Source organism: Cladophialophora carrionii, assembly GCF_000365165.1.
Source record: "Cladophialophora carrionii CBS 160.54 unplaced genomic scaffold supercont1.1, whole genome shotgun sequence".
Lineage (NCBI taxonomy): Eukaryota > Fungi > Ascomycota > Eurotiomycetes > Chaetothyriales > Herpotrichiellaceae > Cladophialophora > Cladophialophora carrionii.
The window spans coordinates 4,163,008-4,183,961 of NW_008481816.1; the positions used below are offsets into that span (position 1 = coordinate 4,163,008).

Consider the following 20,954-nt stretch of genomic DNA (forward strand, 5'->3'; position numbering starts at 1 on the left):
GTCTACCACGGCATCTTGCTCTGCATCATGCTCATCACAAGGAGGTACTCCGCAGAATCCACATACATGGGAAGAGCCACTTTCAGCTATCGGCGAGCCATCACTTGCTCCATCGAGAAACGTATGAAGAAGTTTGTCCAAGGTGACAGGTAAAGAATACCCAAAGGAGAAGTCGAGAGCGAGCCGGAAAGAAAGCCTTTCCTATTACAGCGAATCGCAGCGAGGGCCGGCACCACGTCAGTGTACGAGGTACGAGGCTCGGAGTTGAAGTTCCCCTGCCAAGAATCAGCAGTCATGTTCTCGTCTGACCAACCTGATTGGCCACTGGCACCGTCAAACGAGCTAAACGGCGATCAGGTGCATCAAAGTTTCGCTAGCGAGACGCTAGTAGCACGTGCCTTCACGTCACGTCAGTCTCAAGGCGCGATTTTTGATAAAGAAAAATTCATGGCCGTATCTCTTCCGCGGGCTGGCTTCGATATCTCACCACTGATAACTGATGCTTTGTCAGGTCCGCCGCCTCCTCGAGCGAGCGGCAGCCACTCATTTCGCGTGTCACTCGCTTTCCATCCAGCCTCGCCGTCTCCACTGCTACGGTACCAATTATCGCCCTCAATCGCCCTTTCGGGAACTTTCTTTACCATCCCTTTCATTTCCTTATATCTTGCGTTCTCTTTGATTTCACATTGTCTTCAGCTTTGCCTCAGACTTGCACACCCACGGTACTCGTGACATACACAAGAACATAACAAGCACAATGGCTACAGCGACGGCTGTCCGCACCTTCTCCAAGTCCCTCCCCCGAAGCTCAGCTTCAGCGACATCCTCCCTGCGCCTGGCAGCACGTCCTTCACGAGCCACCGCAGCCAAACAATTCTTCCAACAATCTTCTCGCCGCCACTACTCGTCCAGCCACGAAGCACCCAAGTCATCAAATACTGGCGCCATCTACGGTGGCGTCGCAGCCGCGGCTGCCCTTGCAGGAGGCTACTACTACTTTACCACTACTGGCCAGGAGAGGAAGAAGGCAGGTATCCCCGAGGGCGTCCCCGAGGTGCACCTCAAGAAAGGCTCGGCAGATCAGTCCGTCGGCATCTTCACGCCCACAGCTGAAGATTACCAGAAAGTCTACAATGCAATCGCAAAGGCGTTGTGGGAGAAGGACGATTACGATGATGGAAGCTATGGCCCCGTTCTGCTTCGATTGGCGTGGCACGCGTCCGGAACATACGACGCCGCTACCGGGACGGGTGGCAGCAACGGCGCGACGATGCGATTCGCACCCGAAGGCGAGCACGGCGCCAACGCTGGCCTCAAGAACGCCCGCGACTTCCTCGAACCCATCAAGCAGCAGTTCCCCTGGATCAGCTACTCCGACCTGTGGACCCTAGCAGGTGTCTGCGCCGTGCAGGAGATGCAAGGACCTACCATCCCCTGGCGGCCCGGCCGACAAGATAAAGACGTCGCGTTCTGCACCCCGGACGGCCGATTGCCCGATGGGAGCAAAGGGCAGGATCACATTCGCGCCATCTTCGGCCGCATGGGATTCAATGATCAAGAGATGGTTGCTCTCTCTGGCGCCCACGCACTGGGCCGCTGCCATGCCGACCGCTCCGGTTTCGAGGGACCTTGGACCTTCTCGCCCACGGTCTTGACCAACGATTACTTCCGTCTTCTTATGGAAGAGAAATGGGGTTGGAAATCGTGGGAAGGGCCCAAGCAGTATGAAGATGCCAAGACCAAGAGTCTGATGATGCTGCCCACGGATGTTGCCCTGATCAAGGACCCCGTGTTCAAGGGCTGGGTGGAGAAATACGCCAAGGATAACGATCTTTTCTTCCGAGATTTCGCCAGCGTGGTGGTCAAGTTGTTCGAGCTGGGAGTACCCTTTAAAGAGGACGCCAAGCCGCTCACCTTCAAGTCGACACTTGAGGAGTAAATTCTGCAGGAGACATATTGTTGATTGGTTTGTTGTGACTGCGAGTGCCACTGCGACTATTAATTTCTCTTCTTCTCTTGTACATACTTTCGGGCATGTTTTCTCAACCCGGCAATCTCCCTTCAGCGATCCCGGCATCTTGGACACAGCGTGGCGTTTATCACCACCGGCTTTCTTGCACCGAGCAAGGAAGCAGGCGTCTTGATCATCAGAAGATCATCTTGATCGTTTTCGGCGGAATCTGCAACGAGTTGTGACGTGGAACACCAGTCACGAAGATAGACATAGACATAGACATAGACATAAGCTGCAAGAGCAGCGAGAGCAGCGCGAGCATAATTCGATTCCCATTTGCAGATGGACCAGAGGAATTGTGTGTGTGTGGGAAGAGTTCGCCTATCGAGACGCATCCCAAGACTTGAATCTGATTGCTGTTGATCCAATCTCAGTATCAGCTCTCGCGACACAAGGTGACACGGAACGATTCAAACCACGAACGTTGCATACACCCGTGCATACCTCGACCTGGGGACTGTCGATGTTCACGTCCATGTTCATATTCAAGTCCACGTTCATCCCAGCCGACACGCCATCTCCATCTCCGTCTCCGGCCCCCATCTCCTCCTCCTCCTCCTCCCAACCCACAATATAATCAATCAACTGCTCGATCCTCATGTCCGCATCCGCCAGCATCTCCAGCGTCAACTCCGCAATCGCAGGGTGGGGGGCGTACCGCGGCGTCAAGACTCATCAGGATCTTCTTCACCTTGCACTGGACTGCTCGTCCGTGGTACTCTGCGCCCCGCGGCCGCGGCCCCTGAAGTCCTCTCTCAGCCCGTGCAGGCGGGTGGAAGAAGTCGGTCGTTCATCGAATCGCAGTGCTGGAGCAGTGCTGGAGATGGAGCTCGTTCATTGTTGCGGTTGCGGAATGCGATATCTAGGGCCGTGGATGGGGTTGGTGGTGGTAGAATTGCCGTGGCATTAGGGTTCGATGTGGAAGTGGAAGTGAAAGTAGGAATAGGAAAGGGAACAGAGGGCGACTCTCGCAAGTCTCGCGGGTCTTGCTCGCCGTACGTTTCTCGTAGAGCACGCCATGTATCACTTGGGAGAGTGTGTTCGCGTGCGTCTCAACGTCCATGTTGTTGAATCCTGCCGCGCACGCTAGGGTGCATGTTCTCGAGCATGAATGTCATGGCGTTGTCAATGCGGCGGCGTCGTTCCTCCCATTCCTACTCCCAGACGTCGAACTCGTATCGGTAGTGCCAGTATGATGCCATGAAATGCGGACTTTGCCCTTTCTACCTCGGACTCGTGTTGCGGTGGGTTAGGTGCCTCCTTGATCTGTTCTTCGCCTGTGTAAAGGTTCCGGAAGCCTCGACGTTGGGCGGCGACCTCGAAGTCTGGAGCCCAGGTCTCGTAGTTGCAACGGCCGCAGAGGGGCACAATAGGGTCACTGGCCGCGAGGGGATCCGACGTCGTTGGGGGAGATCCAAAAGCGGTGTCCTGATAAGGACAGAAGGGAGGACAGACGCTAGCGTTCGATGGGGAGGAATTCAAGGCGCGGTAGTGGAACGCCACGTACAGGTAGAAGAGGTGGAAGACAAGTATCTGCAGACTGGGCATGGTTTGTCCCACAAGAAAAGGGAGAGACGGACAGAATGATCGCGGAGGCCCAAAGCAATCACTGAATCGCCGTTTCAAGACCGATCAAACATGAGATGCCATGTCGCCACAAAGGAGCTGTAAAGTCAAAGAGGATGATAGCGGGAAGGAAACGGCCGCGCTGCCTGGTGTCAAGACACGTGGTGGATGTGAATGACTTCTTGACTGCATTGACGCATGCGTATTCTTTGCTGTAATCGCTGTATGCTGTGTGCCGTGTGCCGTGTCCCGTGTGCCGGGTATGGTCCTGGTCGCGTCGTTTGAGCTTGTTCTTTGCCTCTACGGACTGGGTCTCCATGTTCACGATTGTAGAGGAACGGATCGACCTGCTTGCCGCAGTCAATGTGATACGGTTTCGCATGGCAGATCGCTTGTCTGCCACTTCTCCTGTGGACAACATCCAGCTGTTGATTCCCACGGATCTCATTGATGTAGACAAACCGAACAAGAATGATGATAAATTCTGCTTCGTCCAGTGACGGAAGAGAGAGAAAGTGAAGACTGTACCATACGGATATCGTTAGGAACGCCGTCAAGTCGAAAGGGTGCAAGAAGCCATCCTCCACGCTCGTCATCCTGGTGTGAATTCGACGGGTAAATATAGAGACAGTCATATGGCGGACCTCCCGGACTGCCTTTCAAGGTCGAAAGCAGCAGTGCTGTCCTAGAGTGAATAGTGAATGGTCGACAATAGATCACAGGGCTGCCAGACCGCCAGCTGCCTCGTTACCTCCAACTTCCTCGTCACCACCAGCTGCCTCATCACCACCAACTGCCTCGTCACTGCCTCCTACCGCTTGGCAGCCATGGTATATTAGAGCGGAGAAAGTCGTCGGTCTATTTCTTTCTCACCGCAGCAAGATAAAGTGTTTGTCGAAATCATACCTCGTTTCATCAGAGCTCCAAGAACACGACACCGACGATAAGGCGACAACAAAAGATACCCTTGGTTCCGCGATGGAAGGTCAAGATTCTTCTGTTCTTCCTGGGTCTCCTGGTATGGAAGATCTCCCTCAAGACGGCCCAATCATCGACGGTGAGTTCGCGATCCTCACAACCCTTGGCTTGACACGCTTGAACTAATTCACAGCAGAGATGATCTCCCAGCCTGCTCCCCTCGCCGACACGATTCTCGGACGACAGGTCCAAGAGGTCGCGCAGCATGCGCGGAATGAGCTCCTGGCACCTCTCAATGGTACTGGTACGTATCTCTCCCAAAAGACCGAGGCCGAGGCCGAGCGCACCGCTGACTCTCAGGCAAGCAGACTTTCGCCACCATCGCCCCCCTGCAGGCATGCATGCCGACGAGGTGACTCGGCGGCTCTGGACCCTCCACACCCGACGCGACGCAAACGATGTGATCTCCCACATCATCCGCACCAACATCGAGGTCCTCCACCACGTGAGAGCGCAGCTCGACAAGCTGTACCAGGACTTGAAGAAGACTGCAGCCGCACTGGTTCATCTGTCAACGCATCCCTCTTCGGAGGGGGGTTCCCTGCGAGGTGAAGTCGCCAGAGTGCGCACCGCCATGGCAGAGCACGAACGCTGGATCGAAGTTCTAGACCTGGAGGTCCAACTCTCTGAGGTGGCGTTGCGGAGAGTAGAGGCGGCGCGCGACCTCATCAACATGAGGGATCGCCTGGCGCGCGGGGAGATCACGCCATGGGAGCTGCATTATCTCGAGGGGCCGCCGTTTGATACGTACCAGGCGATGAGGCCAGCGGTGGTGAGGCTGGTGAAGAGGGTCTATGAGATGACGGGGAATGCCGCCTTCCTAGAGAGGCATAAGAACGAGCTGTGGGACGTGGTGGCACAGCAGGTCGGGTAGGAAGTAGTGTACCGTGCTGGAGTGTTAGGTCAGCGGCGTCTACTCGGGGTGCCGATTGGCGCGTTGCAACAGCATTCGTTGCGGTGCCCCGATAGGACGACTGTTGTCATCGAGAGTGCTGCGGCACTCAATATACTTTCCAATGAGCATCTGAATCAAAGATAAATGAGGATGGAGTTGGGATTGGCGTGCTCGCAGAGTCACACGCCAGTCCATCGCATAACCTTCCTCGATTGCTCGGTGGCCGAGTGTTCCCAACATTACTGGCTAACCTGACGGGATTATGACATGTACGTCGTACGGAGTACGTCTGGTGCATCAATGACGCCGAGTCACAGTCAATATTGCATCGTTTCCATGTGATTCATGACTGGTAGTAGTGTTTTGTTGCATGAACGACATGAGGCCCTTGGGAGCTTCTGGGGAATGTAAGCGGCATTGTAGTCGACCTGAAGACTGTTGCCCGATGATACCAACCCTTCAGGCGATTGGGCCATGATGCCCTCGTGGCGGGTAACGACTGCTATGCGTGCTCTAGAAAGATTGGATCCATTCTGGAAGTGGCGGAAGAACAATATATCTCAGGATCTGCAACGGACAGACAGAATAAACCATCGCCCGCGCCGCTGTCGCCGTTGCGGGACCAGCAGCGCTGTGGCAAGTCCACACTCGTGGAGCGCGAACCCTATCCCCGGCCTACTGTCTGATGTCGTGCTTGGGTTTCTCGAAGGCATGGAGCCAAGGGTCCCGACGGCAAGGATCCGAAGAAATGCTTAGTGGAATGCTTGGTACTGGCCTTTGCGGTTACGGGCCTTCTCGTTGTCCGAAAGCCTTGCAGCTCATGGCTGTACCAGGCCTGCAAGGAGATCAAGAGGGTCCATATGCCCCAGCCGACATAGAGATACCCAAGTTGTTGCTCTTCATACTGGTCGCTGGCTCTCCTGCCCGCTCAAGCAGTCTGACAGGTACTCGGAATCGCAGGTTTCGACATGGACGCAGATATTGAGGAAATGCAGGAGTTTGTCCGGTACAAGGATGTTGGACGACCCAGGCGCGTTTGCGTATGGTTTCAAAGGAGTCTGCTCCGTGTTTTCAACTGCAGCGTTGCCGTTTGCTGGAACTGCAGTTGATGCTTTTGGCAGCCGCCCAAGACGGAGAATTGCGGCTGGCACTTCCTCCCGCGGTAAAGCAAGTGTTTTGGAGGGTCGTACTGATAAGTCAATTCGAGGGGCCTGGATATGGTTAAGTGCCACATGTGTCCATTGATCAAATATGCAATAGTTTCACATCACCACCCTGACCTTTCGAGTTCTCGGTCCACTAAGGCAATCTCGCACTCCTGAATAGTGGCAGCACGCTCCACCCAGTGTATATTACTTTCACGCGGGTGGTCAAACTGAGTTCAGATGGTAGATTCAAGGAAGCATATCATGTACTGATGAAGGATCAGAATGCCAGTGTTGCGGGCTTCCATCGATTCTCCGACGCAGTCACCCTGATTGCGTTGCTTTCGGTCGTCGGGGCATCCATATACGGCGCCTCCCGGACGGTGGCTGCGCTGGCTGATTATGGCTAGGCCCCGACGAGCCTTGGATGGGTTCACCGCACTGGACGGCCCCTTGCCGCCACCATCTTTTCCTTGTCTTCGGGTGCTCTCTGTTGCAGTGTGACATTGAAGCCGTCACAAAGACAGGAAGCCTGGAACTGGATGTTTGCTGTTGCCGATGTCGCAAGTCCTTTAAACCTGGGGCCCCATCTGCCTGTGTCACATTCGATTCCGCCAGGCACGGAAGTACAGTGGGCACACCTTGGATGAATGGCCTTACAGATCCATGGCTGGTGTGATTGGGTCATGGATCGGCTTTGGTTTCAACGGCCCTGTGGTAAGTGCACGATTCTGGACTGGATTTGTCTCCGTAAGTGACCCTTCAAAGTGGACGTTGACCGGATGGATTATGCGAAGTCAGCACTGAGTTCGTGTTCGTCCATGCGTCACAGGTCGTTGACCCTGGCGATGCCACTGACACACGCGGCCCACGGAACAGCTCGGTTAGCACGATATGGCATGATCCGAGAGGATGAAGATTGCTTCAAAGGGAGATCTGGCAGCTCCAGCCATAATCTCCTTCCAGATCGGGTTCAAGATCTAGAAACAGACATCAACCCTACGTGTCAAGGACATTCACGACGTCTCCGGTAGGCGAGGAATCGATCTGTTCCAGATTCTAGCCGAGGAGAGAGAGGTCCGGGCAACGCGGCCATGATGGAAGACGGTGTGGAAGACATTCTGCTAGTGGATGAGAATTCGTCGTTGTGGCTCGTATACTCTTTTACCTCTGCCCGCGCACGGTCGTAGGAGCCCCCTGTAGGCCTATTTACGGTACAGCAGGATGTACCCAGTATTTCTGTCAACAGCCCCGTTGAAGGATGCCAAGAGATGGAGCTCGGAACGGAGGCGATCCTTATGCAGGGGCCCAATCCGATTCTCGGCCAACGCGCTCTAAGTCGCTTTTCTTGGAGAAGCTCGAAGCTCAACTTTCAGTTCCCGTGACGGAGTCCAAGTACTGGGTACTCCGTCAAGCACAAAGGGATCCAGTAAGCCCTCGATCTTGGCTTCAAGCTTCGCATCGAACGTAGTCAGCGCGACTGAGACGACAGAAAATCTTGACTTTTGCCAAGCGGGCTGCTGCCAATGGCGGCGCCACGTAAGAAGACGAGTTTCGTACCCATGACCGCGCCATCAGTCATCCAGAAGACACATACGAATATTGCAGACCCTCGTCACATAGAGCGGTTTGCCATGCTGCCTGATGGGATTTCTTCTGGGTGACGGAATTGATATGCACGCGACAGGAACCCTGATCTACACAGGACGCGTGCAAAAGAGCGATCATCGAGCGAGCAACGGAGCAGTGAACCGTAAGTGAGCTGTAAGTGAACCAAAAGTGAACCAAAAGTGAACGCGACGGCCAGAATCTGGAAGGGACGAGTTGCCGGCCGCAACAGGCCAATTAGGGCCACGCAATCGCCTCGGCCGACATGCGGCGCCAATCACTTGCCACCGACAGGCCCGCTGCTGCCAAGGCACTTACGCGTCGCGGAGTCCTGGGGCCAATCCAAGCCGGAGCTGACGACGCAGCAATAGCGATTGAACTTGCAGCGCAGCAGCACCCAGTATCGGTTCTGGGGATTGGGTTGCTGCATCTGGGGGCCGCCTCTGCGCGGTCTGCCTGGTGAGGTGCTTGTCGCTCCCTGCTGCTTTCTCCAGCACTACCTCGTGCCCTCGTAACAGCCACCGGGGGACCCAAGCCAGCGGCAATCACTTTCGCCGTGTGCAGTTTTGGGGGAAGACGCAATCCTGGGCGTCGTGCGTGTGTCCACGTAACTACTCACTTTCCACTCACTCACCACGTAACGACCATCTCACTGTTGCCTCCTCTGCTCTCCGTCTGCCTACTACAATAGTGACTCCAGCTTGATAACCACTCTCTGCATATCCCGACCTTACTGTTGAAAGCAGCCAAACTCACATCTTGCTCTGAATGGGCTGTGCCTGGAATAGCCTGCGGATTGTGGCGAGGGCAACTCGAGGCGGCTGTGCTCCGCGCAACTCGTCACTTGCGCTCAATCAGACTGATCCGGGCAGGTCGAGGTGACCACCACGGTTGTGTGCTCTCGTTCTCGTCCTCAACAGCCTCCGAGAGTCTCTGCTCACCTCATTATCCAATTCTCCTGGACTGCGACAGCACGACTCTCCCAGCAGCCATGGCGGGCAATCCACGCCCGCGCATACTCGACGATGAGTTCGACTTCAATGCCGGCGATCTCTCGAAACAGTTCGAGCAGTTATTACGGACCAGGAGGCTCAACGAACTCGAGCAACAAGCCCGAAGCCCCCGATCATCTTCACCTCACCTCGCACCTCGGACATCTTCACACAACTCGCAGGCCCCCAATTCTCCACAACCCTCGGTCGCTCCAAGTTCACGCTCGTCACAACACCAACCCCCAACCTACACCAACTTCCGAAGTTACCCTATCGTCCCTTCTCCTCCGCAAGATGGCCCGTCGCTGAGGTTTCGAAGCATGCTCCTCACCTTGTCCATGACCCCGGTCAAATACGAGAACCCAGGGCTACTGGACGAAGCTCTGACCCACGTGCCCATTGACAGAATCTACTCCGAGGCGGAGGAGGAGCACAATCTGTTAAAAGGACTGGCAGCTTCGAAGGGTGACAATGTCAAACCAGAATGGGGCTATCTGGACTGTGTGATCAGGTCGCTGCTCAGGTTCGTAACAGCCCAAGACCACTGCTTTCGTTCAATTCTGACAAGATCTCCAGGTGGTTCAAGCGCTCTTTCTTTTCATTCGTCAACAACCCTCCGTGCCAACGATGCCACGGCGCCACTGTCGCGCGTGGGCAGACCCCTCCCACCCCCGATGAAGTCGCCCGTGGGGCAACAAAGACGGAATTATACCAGTGTACAGGTCTCGGTTGCCAGGCTTTCGAAAGATTTCCTAGATACGGCGAGGTCTGGACACTACTGGAGACCCGGAGAGGACGGGCAGGAGAGTTCGCCAACTGCTTCAGTATGCTGTGTCGTGCTGCCGGTGCCAGGGTGCGCTGGGTGTGGAATAGTGAAGACCATGTCTGGACTGAGGTCTACAGCGATCATCAACGACGGTGGATCCACGTGGACCCCTGTGAAGAGATGTGGGATAACCCCAGAGTATACACTGAAGGTGAGCTCAATGACTGTTTCCCCCTCCGAGAGCCATAGTGCTGACTTGTCGCCCTTAGGCTGGAATCGCAGAATTGCCTACTGCATTGCCTTCTCGAATGACGGTGCGACCGACGTCACCCGACGCTATGTCCGCAGTTCTCGCTATCAGCTACCCAGGACTCGTTGTCCCGAAGAGGTCCTCCTCTGGATTATGCATGAGATCCGCAAGATCAGGAGAGAAAACATGGACAAATCCGTCAGAGCACAGTTAATGCGGGAAGACGAAAGGGAGGAGAGGGAGCTGCGCAGCTATGTTGCCCATTCCCTGGCCAACGACGTGCTCAACTCTATGCCTGGTGCAGTCAACCCCCAGCATCCTGATGAGGTCAAGCGTCCCGTCGATCCACAATCGCAACAGGAGGAGGTTAGCCAGTGGCCTCAGCAGCACATGGATCAGGCCGGCCGTCGGTGATGTCGATGAAGGCAACGCGATTGCTTACCAGGATGTCTCCAACCTTTCGTATTCTACTGTTTGCTTTGCACGATTACGCTGTTACGTCTGATCTCATGATTACTTCGCCACTATTCGATGAGGAAGATATCTTTTCGCTCAGCATGCACGGTACAGGCGCTTTGTGTTGTGGTCCGGTTCACACTGCATTTACTGGCGGGCAAAGCAAAATCGAGCCTTGGGGAATGGGAATCCGGCGAAGTCAAGATACTCAATTTCTATGCATTTCTATGCGTGGTCGGTGCAGTGCAGATTGCTTCTACATATATTACAAGCTACTGGGTCAGCAGAAGGCTGCTGCTACGACAAAAAGGATTCAACGGCGTTATGTTGTCACGAGCGAGAGGTCCTCTGAGATATTGTCTACACATCTTTTTGGGTTTACGTTGCCATGTGTTGGATAGGGACTGGCATCTGGGGACTATTAGTTTCGCAGGAAGAACGAAGTACAGAGGAGATACCCGGCAGGCAGAGAAGAATATACCAGTTTTCCGAATTGTTAAACCACCACGCGATTCTGCTTGTGCCATTCCCCTCATCACTCCTCCTGCCCTCCCACAACGGGGTGTACGTAGGCAATATGCTTGCTGGACGAATGACCGTCGTGGACAGCGACAAAGTCGACGTAATCTTATCTCTGACAGGGCGGATGAGCTCCACCAAGCCGCGCACGAGATGCATTGCGACGTGACGGCCGAAAAGCCAGATGGACGGGAGACGCAAGATATCTTACCACCGCTAATACCCCAAGGACGCCACCATGGCACACAGGACGGACCACTATTCACATCAAGCCTAATTAGCACATACTGTATCTACAGACAGAGGTCGGCGTGGGTGCGGGACGACAAAGCGGCTTCTCTGCACCCTTTTTTCATCTACACAAGTATGTCGTACGTCGTACCGACTCTGTCACACTCCTTTACTCCCTTGCTCCCTTCTTTCTTCCCTTACGAGTTACTCGTCCACGAAAGGTGTCCAGTCGGTTTGTATTGTACTTAGACCTCCCACTCTTGGCCGCCATCGAAGCGGGGGACTTGGTCGATATCGTAGATCGGGCGTTCGACGATGACGACTTCGATGTTCGAGCTTGCGTCTGCGTCTGCGTTTGTGTTTGTGTTCGTGCTCGTGGACAACGTCACCTCGCCTCTGTGGACTTCGTTCGTCAGCGCGGCTGATTCGGTCGTCGAGGCTGTCTTAGAAGTAGAGATAGGCGTGGGAGAAGCTGTAGGAGGGACGAATGGTGGTCCTGGACCTATCACTGAAATGCCGAGGATGGAATGATACTCGAACGTAGTCCAGTGGGACCAGGGGCGTCGAGTCCTCGGTCTCGTCTCGATCGCCGTGGCAGTTGCAGTCGTCTGCTCGGCGGGATCTGAACAGACCGCAACATCTTTACTCTCATGTTCGTGCTCCCGGTCACCACGTCGCATGAGCGCAAGGGTGTCGACTCCATCGGGGCCGTCTAGCTCCATATCGTCGGCTTCATCTTCGTCTTCGCCCTTTCCTGTGTGGTGGCTGTTTTCCACGTCGAGATCAATCACCTCCTCATCCTCGCCTGCCGCATTCTTGAATTTGCGCACGAATCTGCCAAGGCCAGTTTCGCGCTCTTGCGGCCGGACCTCGTCACCAGCCCCGGTATTTCGTTTCCTCTTCCTGCCCCGGTCGTGGTCCTGCTGCGTCCGTGCATCCCCAGAGTGCGTTACGGGCCCGCCGACGTCGGCGCCGTTGATCACCGGCTCGAGCACATCGTATCGCCCCAGACGGCCGATTTTCTCGGCACCACCGTCAGCGACGCGTTTTGACACGTCGTTGCCCTTCGTGATTTTCTTTTCGTGGCCACCACGCTGATGCTGCGGGAAGTCCTTCGACACATCCAGCATGACGATCCAAGTACTTCCGTACAGCCATAGCCTCGCGCCCTTGTTGGGCACGTCCCCACAATCCCAAAAACAACCGACCACTCGGTCCTTGATTCTTGTGAATTCAGGCGGCAAGAACTGGGAGGGGTTGCGCCGCGACCAATCGGAAAGGGTCGAGGACAAGACGTCGAATTCCGTAATATGATGCGTGGCCGTGACGCCGAGAAGCTTCATCGCGGCAGGAGAGGGCAGCTCCTGCGCCACAGGGTGTGGATTGTGCCGAGTGGCATGAAGACCGAGGTTATCGTGCTTGGGATGCGTTGGGACGATGGAGGATGGCCGGAATGTCAGTGCCAGGATAGCGGAATCGAGCTGTGGGAGGGACGAGCCCGAGGGATTGCGGATCCATTTCTGTGCGTGGATGACTGGGGAGTCGTCGTCGTCGTCGTCGTCGTCTTCGTCTGTCGATGTTGTGGATGATGAGGCCGAAGATGACGAGTCGGCAGAACGATCCGATCCCGTCGAGTCGATGAAATTGAGATCCTCGTGTCCTTCGAGGACCCAGACTTCGATCGCTCCAGATAAGTCTCCTACCGCGAGCGCCCGACTGTCGCTTGAGAAGGCGGTTTGAGTGATTATCTGGCAGTATGTGCCTAGTGCCGGAGAAGATGAGGGTCGGGATCCACGGTAGAGTCTGACGACTTTCTCGTGGATGGTGGGACGGCCCTTGGGATCTGAAGACGCAGTGATCTTGACCAGTGCCACGGCATTGTCTTTTCGGATGGCAAACAGCCATTTTCCATCAGGGGAAAACCCAACTTGTCTCGCGCCCAGACGGACAATCGTAGGCGGGAGGTCGATTTGGCGGCTGCGGAGGCCGGGGTTTCCCGATGCATTGGTCCTTCGTAGCTGGAACAGCTTGACGCTGCTGAGGGTAGCGGCAACGATGAACTGACCATCCTCTGAGATCTGAGCGTGTTGGATACTTTCATCCCCTTGCAAGCTCAGCCTGGCAAGATTCTGATAATGCGGACCAGCGGCGCCTTCTGAGCTGTCGTCACGTGGGGAATCTTGATACTTTGCTACATGATAAACGACGATTTCGCGATCCCACCACGATATAAACAGCCTTGAGGCACTTGATGCGGAGACCTGAGACCTCTGCGGAAGATGCGGAAGTGTGCGGTGGTTCTCGGTCTGTGATCGGCGGATGGGGACAACGACAGGACGCGTATCCATACCGCCGGACACCAAAATGCTCAGATCCTTGCTCTCGAAGCTGGCGGCACATTTGACATCGTGCTGGTGGTAGCGCTTGTGGGCAACTTCGGCCCATCTTGTTCTTTGCGTGCCTGAGTGAATGTGAACTTGCTTGTAGATTACCGTTCTTCGATCGACGCCGACGGAGAAGATGGTGTCTCCAGAGGCACTGAAGGCAATGTCGAGGATATCGGCTTTGTGGCTACTCAACCGCTGAGCGAGGGAGTAGTTTTTCGAATCCCAGATCTTCAGTTCGCCTGAGGAATCGCCGGAGACAATTGTCCCATTAGGCAGACACTTGACACTCCATACCACGGAATTGTTGCTTCCTTCGGCCGGTTTCCCTAAGCTCATATTCCGAATGATTCTTCTGCCTGGTACATCGATGACCCGGATCGTGCTGTCTTCGTAGCCAGCAATAAGAGTGTCGCGATCTCGCCAAGCCAAACTGAGCACCTTGGGCTTCTTGACGGGCGGTTGCGCTAGGACTCGATCATATCGCAGATCGTCATCTTCAGTCGAGAAGAGAACTATTGTGCCATCCGAGCATCCTGCCGCAAGCAACTGTGAACCTGCGCCGGGGAGGAGCGTGTCCGGCGCCTTGTTGGCTTTTATCTGTGGTTGTGGTGCGAAACACCAAATATCCCCGAAATTTCCCTCTGCTTTCCTCCTCGGCATTCCCGTGCACAAATCCCACTCGGTGATTGCGGTCGACCCGCCTGTGCTGAACAGCCGTAGTGGTCCGTTCGAGTACTTCTGTCCATTGACCCATTCATCTTCGTCCACAACCAGGTCCTGCGTCCATGCAAGCTGCTCTATTGTTGTGTTTTTGCTCCCTTTGAGGATGATTTCTTGTAGCCAGAGCCCATGTGATGGGTTCCAGATTTCAATGTCACCATTGTTGCGGCCGAGGGCCAGACGGAGGTCAGAAGGCGTTCTCTTCTTCGAGTCGGAGAGGTGTGAGAATGCGAGGGCATTAATAGGTTGTGGGGGGTATTGGACAAAGCGACATCTGTGGATGTCCATGGTTCAATGTCGGCAGGGCTGTTGGCAATGAAGGAGGCTCACTGCCATTGTTTTGAGCAGTGGAAGGGTCGTCAGATATCTGCTGCGCTCGTAGAAAAAAAAGTTGCTGGAGATCTGTGGTAGCGCATATTACGGGGCTTATCGATAAGCTTAAATTGTACGGAGTACGGAGTACATTTACTCGCACTTTCTTCAACGCTACTGGCGCAGGCTGCACACGTGGATCCGTCGACGAGGTACCCGGTGGCAGTGATGACCTGCTGTGCCCGCAATCCAGGTGAATTCTAGAAGCAAAGGTTGGTGCTGGGCTAAGCGTATTGAACGTGTCACCCGGTGTGCTTCTGCGTTGTGCCAGCCATGTCAATGTTCCAGAAAGTGGCCGTGACAGTTATGATACTCGATCTACATAGTATGAGTGCGGTCAAAAGGCCTCTCGACTGCCTACAAGTCATTATCTTGTTAACTAGTCCGAGTAGTGGAATACCCGAAGACATCTCATGCAGGCCTGGAGGCTGGAGATAACCCAGAACCTGGGCCTGGCCACCCCGACAACCCCATCCTCCATTGGACTGACCTTGATGATGGGGCCACGCCAATTTAGTCCACCGCGTACAGAGTAAATCATGACTTGCCCTGCTGAGTTCGCTTGCCTCCCTGAATAACTCTCTGCAGCACTTCCCGCCGCTGGACCAGTCTTCTTTTCCGCGAGGTGGTGGGCTTCTATAGGAATGAGCACCTTGTGAGAGCGTTCCACGGCCCGGTGGCAGAGTCTGCGAGAGGGAGTGCAATCGTTAGCGGATGATCGATGCTGAACGAACAGTCTCATACAAACTCAAGGGCTGGACTTTGCATCGCGAAACGGTCGCAGGCACGCGAAATCGCCCCCAGACCGTTCTGAGTCTTGCTGACGTCTTCCTAGTCTTTCTCCAGGACCAAGACGGACGCATCTCCCATTGACGCACCACGGACGCATATACGGTGGTTTGACAGCCTCTGCTCACCAACAGAGACCTCAGAAATCATCTGACCGAGAGTTAAGGTTTTGCTCTCTTTGTCAGCCGAGTCTGACGATCGAACGCCGGTCACGCTCTTGCTCGTCGTCGCTTACTCTACCGGGTATTATCTTCCCAAATTAGGCCACTAGGGACGTTATCGAATGTCGTTAGGGCTATGCTACCCTTAAGGCCGAATGCCATTTGCGCCAGAATGAACCCTTGCGGGCAGCAGCTCATGTAATGCGCGCCTTGGAGCGGAATAGCGACAATGACGCCGCTAATAAACTACAATCAGTCAACATTCAAAGACCACCCGAAGCCCAATAAACGCCGGCTACAGGAATTGCAACATTCGGCTGCAAGAGCGCATGCCGCAAGAGTAGCATACTGGCGGAAGAGAGGCGTCCCAATAACCGAGTCGAGAAGCTCGGAGCAGAGTCAGGAAGATGGCAACTCAGATGCGTCGACCGACTCCGCCGTTCATGTCAAGCAGGAGTGTGATGGAGTTGCGCAAAGATTGTCGCATCAGAGCAGCTGCGCGCCTGAAGATTCTAAACAGGGTACTCCAGCTCCGTCCGCCAGAGACGTCAGCCATGAGCATCTTTATTTGCCAAGAAGGGTTTCTGACTCGGCTCTGGCGACGTCCTATCCAACTTTTACCCCAACTACATATAGATGGCGACTGAATTCGGGCACTACCTTATCGGAGAGAGGTCAAACCCCTGGATGGTGGGAGGGACGACTTCTTATCCCCAGGCTAACTCGACTTCCCGTATCTAATCTCTTCGACCCGTTCGATGCCATCCCCATTGCCCAAGATGCGGAAGTTGTGGCCGCCATGGATCACTGTATCAATCTGTCCACCCGCGACCTTGCACCCTCGACTGACTAGCCAACAGATATCAACAAGTGGGCCCCTTCGCAAAGGCCAGGGCTGAAGTATCAGACGAAAGATAACCCACTTATCAGAGAAGCATTCCCAGTAGCCCTCCAGAATGTGGAACTTTTCGAGGCCACTGTAGCCCTCTGCCTGAGTTTCAAAGCGGCAAGTCAAAGCTTTGAAGCTCGCATGTGCAATTGGTCTCTCTACCATAAGGGCCAGGCACTCTCCGGGATCCGGAACAAACTGAACTCGGGCTGGCTGGACGAGGCAGTCATACTGGCAACAGTGTTTCTGATGATCATCGATGTAAGACTTTGCCCGAGCGACTGCCCTGCCACTGCTGACGGCTCTAGAATGTTTTCCTGGACGTTCAGGCTTATGAAACCCATCTGCATGGGCTTCGAAGGATGGCAAAAGCCTTCAAGATCGCAAGTAACAGAGAGCCGTTTCAGGGCTCTCTGCTGTCGTTCATAGCATGGTACGTGGTCAAGCTCTGACAGAGCCCTCCTCCAAAAGCTTATCTGGATCCGGATACAAAGGGCGGAATCCAATGCATTGCTTCTGTTTGGCGATCGTATCTCCTTGCACAGGACCGTCGCAAAAGGCGCTTATCTGGAATACCCTAGCCACCCGTTTCCCAGCACGCTTACAATCGTCATCGGCACGCTGACGCCTGGCTTTCAGACTCTGGCATCCCACGGTCAACTTTCAGTAGAAGTCCTCGCCAATCTTGCAAAAACAGTTCAATGGACTCGCTGCATAGATCCAGAACCAGGCCAGAGTCCGAGCGCGACCGACCAAGCATTCCTGAGGACCTTCGATCCACGGGCAAACAGCGCAGACCTCATGAGATTGTGCCGAATTTCTGGCGAGGAGTATGCGGTGGAAAGAGCAGTCTGCAAGGCTGTCTATGTCTACCATGCCAATCTGCTGGGATGGACGTGTCGATGTTCCGGTTACCGGCGGGTCGTCGAAGAACTGGGCACCGCACTGCGCTCCTGGGATTTCCACAAGCCGTGGGACAGAGACTTGTGGAAGTGGCTAGCTCTTGTAACAGCCAATGCCGCCCGACGTGGAAAGCTGCAGCATTTGCAGGCGGAAGTGATGACGAGCTTGTTTGCTTCAAGCGGCTCGGAGCAGGACTGGAAGTCGGTGCAACTGGCAACGAACAAGTTCTTGTTCCATCGCACGCTGGGCCGAGAATGGGAAATGTGTTGGGACATAGCCCATGCATCGATCTCATGATACTAACAAACATATAGCAGAAGACCAGCCGCTCTCGGTGAAAGGCAGAATGAGCCCTCTAAGACGTGCTCACATATACCAAGGTATTTACAGTGTGCTTTACCGCTTGACTATAGTAGGGCGGCAACACCCGACAAATCGGCCCAGCTGCTCATATCTCGCGCCCCTCGACGAATGGACGATCGCCCTATCTTCACTGTGTATCTCTTGAGGATCCTGAACCAATGTATGCTCAACCTGTGCTCACCGGGCTCGCCGCCTCGGCGCATGTCGTCGGGTAACGGGCATGACGCATCTGGGCAACGCGCGTCGCCGCTTTTGCCGCATCGCGTTTGCGGTCCGGCAGCCCGCATTTAGAGTCCCAAGACTCCCTCGTATCCTCTTCTCTTTCACATCGGTTCAATTTAATGCCCTCTAGATATGCGGACGATGAATCTTGTTACTCTAGCTGTTCCAGTGCACTGGCGTGTCTTGCCGCAACGATATCCATGATCTGAGGGGCATCTGCAAGATGAGTGAAGAAAACCCGTAAGGCCGAGTGGCTCCATCAATGGCCGAAGCGCGTTCCTAACCGACGTCCACAGAACTAATGGGAAAGTCGTCAAGCGAGCCTGCACAGAGTGTCGGCAACAGAAGGTACGTAGTGGCAGACAACGGCGTCTCCGCGATAGTAATTGCTCGCCCACAGGCAAAATGCGACGCCTATTTAGAACCCGACAAGCCCTGCTCGAGATGTCGGAAGATGCACAGAGAGTGTATGATCTCAGAACCGTTCAAAAGAGAACATAAGCGCAAGTACGTGTCCAGCTTCACTTCGACTCTGCCAGGGATGTATACTCACGGAGGCCTGATCACAGGCGACTTTCCGAGCTTGAGCAGCAGACGGACGAGCTCCAAGAACGTCTCCGAGCCTCGAGTCATCCAGAATCTGCGATATTGCCCGGGTCGTCCTGGGCTGCTGTCAATGACCTGCCAGCCGCTAATACAGATACCGACAGCCGTCTAGCGTCGGTTGCACCTTTCTTCACTCAGGATGCGATTGCGCCTGTGTCGTTTCGATCCTTCTCCCGAACAGCCGGAGAGTGCTTACAGACCCCAGAGAGCCTGCCCCATGATTTCCAGCCTTCAGGTGCCTCGCCACGAACTATAGACGGACATACCGTCGATTCGAAGGACATCGATGCCCTGTTTCAGCTGTGAGTCTTTGGAGGAAATCACGTGGGCAACTGGCTGAGTCTGAACAGTTACTTTCGCGACTATGCAGGCCTTCTACCTATCCTCGATCCGTCAATCACACCCGACGGATACTATAAACTCTCCCCTTTCCTCTTCTGGGCGGTGATCGGAGCCTCCTGTCGAACATATTCGAAGAACCCTACACTACTTTCTGTTTTACCGCTCAAGATTCAGACGATGGCTCTAATGTCTCTGAACTCCCACCAAGTCACGTTGGCCATTGTGCAAGGGATGTTACTCCTCCTCCATTGGCCGTTTCCAAAGTCAAATAATGGGCACGACTTGACATATCCACTCTCTGCAGCTGTCTTACATATGGCAATGCAGATCGGACTACACCTACCGGTTGCAAGCCAGGAGTTTAGTAAGAACCGGGTCAGACTCACCGAAGAAGACCTCAGAATACGTGCTGAGACGTGGGGATATTGCACACTCATCTATCAGCGGTACGCGTTGGAGCCCGTCTGCGCGGGTTGCATTGGCTAATCTTTGGTGTTCAGATTTTGCTGGTACAAGGGCAATCCGGCGACTCCAATGTTAGACGTCCCTCATGATCTCGAACAACGACGAGAGCTATTCCAGAGAATATCCCCAAAGTTGAAGTTCGAACTAAAGTTGCAAGATGTCGTCACGAGATGCTGCATAGCGGTGGCCCAGAACGGGCTCCGCAACATGACGGCCGAGCACGAGAGATCTCTGGACACCCTGCTTAATGTCTTCCTGGCCCAGATCACTAGTGTCGGACTGGAATGCGCCTCCGAACTCCACCACCTCTACGTCCAAGTCGCCACACTGGTCGTTCAAGCGTTCAATTTATGGAAGAGTCCAGCGGCGCAAGACCCTACAGCCCTTTACGACCTCTGTGTTTCGTGTTGTCGGGCTATCGAATCCTTCGAGGCTCTGGACAAGTCCGGACATATATGCCTGTCTGCCTCAGGGATTTACTTCATATACAGTATGATGGTGCCCAGCCACATTCTTCTGCGGCTGCTCAAGACGTCCTTCAGCCGGTACATCAACGTTGAAAGAGCCCGATCTGCCCTCTTTCTGGGAATCAGTCTCCACAAGAAGATGAGCGTGCAGAACGATGATGTCCCTGCACGTAATGGTATGGCTCTCACGCAGCTCTGGAACAGTGCGCATGTCTTCAAAAGACAAAATGGAACCGAAGCGGTCGCCCTGCGCATTCGCAGTCGATTGACGGGTAGCATTGTCCTCGATGGCGTGGTCTGGTGGCGGGAGGAGTTTGGAGGCCTCATGGGCGTCTATCCGCCGCCACTATGTGACAATCGGAACGGTATGGCCGACGGCTCTTCGCGCCCCGGAAATGCTTTGCTGACAGCCAGGATAGAGGAGGCTCCTCGAAGCGATTCGGCTGGTGGGTCTAACGAGACTGCTATGACCGAGAGTGCGATGCCTTCGGTAATAAGGCCAGACTATTCGACGTTCATGGACGATCCTATGTTGACCGAATTTGGCTGGCCTGTCTCGGACGATATCTTTTCATCGATCTGGACCGATGGCCAAGTACCTGCGATATGAACGTCACGCCTACAGCCACCCACGAAACTTTACCACTGACATCTCCGCTAATGTCTAGAGATGTCCCATTCACCGTCACCGCACACGGCATGTAACTACAGCACTTCCTAGTTCCGCTTTCTCAGTACGCGCCGGGCAAAGACGCAGCCAAAAAGGGAGCCCGGTACCGGTTTCACTTAGTCTCTCCTAGCCATGAGCCGTCCAATCATGGACAGAAGCGGGGGAAATTACTCGGAAG

At 54.7% G+C, this 20,954-nt stretch overlaps 8 protein-coding genes across 8 annotated transcripts; 6 read left to right on the plus strand and 2 right to left on the minus strand.

Moving 5' to 3' along the window:
- Positions 1-757: 757 nt before the first annotated feature.
- G647_01479 (uncharacterized protein) lies at positions 758-1,939 on the plus strand (the record flags this gene model as incomplete). The annotated part of the gene is made up of 1 exon (XM_008724878.1): positions 758-1,939. One exon carries the CDS (start codon positions 758-760, stop codon positions 1,937-1,939), a length of 1,182 nt encoding a protein of 393 aa, XP_008723100.1.
- A 1,200-nt stretch (positions 1,940-3,139) lies between these two features.
- G647_01480 (uncharacterized protein) lies at positions 3,140-3,562 on the minus strand (the record flags this gene model as incomplete). The annotated part of the gene is made up of 1 exon (XM_008724879.1): positions 3,140-3,562. The coding sequence occupies one exon, from the start codon at positions 3,560-3,562 to the stop codon at positions 3,140-3,142; it is 423 nt and encodes a 140-aa protein (XP_008723101.1).
- Positions 3,563-4,558: 996 nt separating this feature from the next.
- G647_01481 (uncharacterized protein) lies at positions 4,559-5,432 on the plus strand (the record flags this gene model as incomplete). Its single annotated transcript, XM_008724880.1, has 3 exons — positions 4,559-4,637; positions 4,692-4,802; positions 4,864-5,432. The coding sequence occupies 3 exons, from the start codon at positions 4,559-4,561 to the stop codon at positions 5,430-5,432; spliced, it is 759 nt and encodes a 252-aa protein (XP_008723102.1).
- Positions 5,433-6,561: 1,129 nt separating this feature from the next.
- On the plus strand, positions 6,562-7,008 carry G647_01482 (uncharacterized protein; the record flags this gene model as incomplete). The annotated part of the gene is made up of 2 exons (XM_008724881.1): positions 6,562-6,649; positions 6,758-7,008. The coding sequence occupies 2 exons, from the start codon at positions 6,562-6,564 to the stop codon at positions 7,006-7,008; spliced, it is 339 nt and encodes a 112-aa protein (XP_008723103.1).
- Positions 7,009-9,197: 2,189 nt separating this feature from the next.
- On the plus strand, positions 9,198-10,628 carry G647_01483 (uncharacterized protein; the record flags this gene model as incomplete). Its single annotated transcript, XM_008724882.1, has 3 exons — positions 9,198-9,721; positions 9,775-10,175; positions 10,234-10,628. 3 exons carry the CDS (start codon positions 9,198-9,200, stop codon positions 10,626-10,628), a joined length of 1,320 nt encoding a protein of 439 aa, XP_008723104.1.
- Positions 10,629-11,665: 1,037 nt separating this feature from the next.
- On the minus strand, positions 11,666-14,815 carry G647_01484 (uncharacterized protein; the record flags this gene model as incomplete). Its single annotated transcript, XM_008724883.1, has 3 exons — positions 11,666-11,823; positions 11,923-12,001; positions 12,059-14,815. 3 exons carry the CDS (start codon positions 14,813-14,815, stop codon positions 11,666-11,668), a joined length of 2,994 nt encoding a protein of 997 aa, XP_008723105.1.
- Positions 14,816-16,648: 1,833 nt separating this feature from the next.
- Positions 16,649-17,938, plus strand: G647_01485 (uncharacterized protein; the record flags this gene model as incomplete). Its single annotated transcript, XM_008724884.1, has 4 exons — positions 16,649-16,658; positions 16,710-16,999; positions 17,047-17,171; positions 17,233-17,938. 4 exons carry the CDS (start codon positions 16,649-16,651, stop codon positions 17,936-17,938), a joined length of 1,131 nt encoding a protein of 376 aa, XP_008723106.1.
- A 511-nt stretch (positions 17,939-18,449) lies between these two features.
- Positions 18,450-20,716, plus strand: G647_01486 (uncharacterized protein; the record flags this gene model as incomplete). The annotated part of the gene is made up of 7 exons (XM_008724885.1): positions 18,450-18,466; positions 18,523-18,574; positions 18,627-18,733; positions 18,796-19,134; positions 19,183-19,620; positions 19,675-20,471; positions 20,526-20,716. 7 exons carry the CDS (start codon positions 18,450-18,452, stop codon positions 20,714-20,716), a joined length of 1,941 nt encoding a protein of 646 aa, XP_008723107.1.
- Positions 20,717-20,954: the final 238 nt, after the last annotated feature.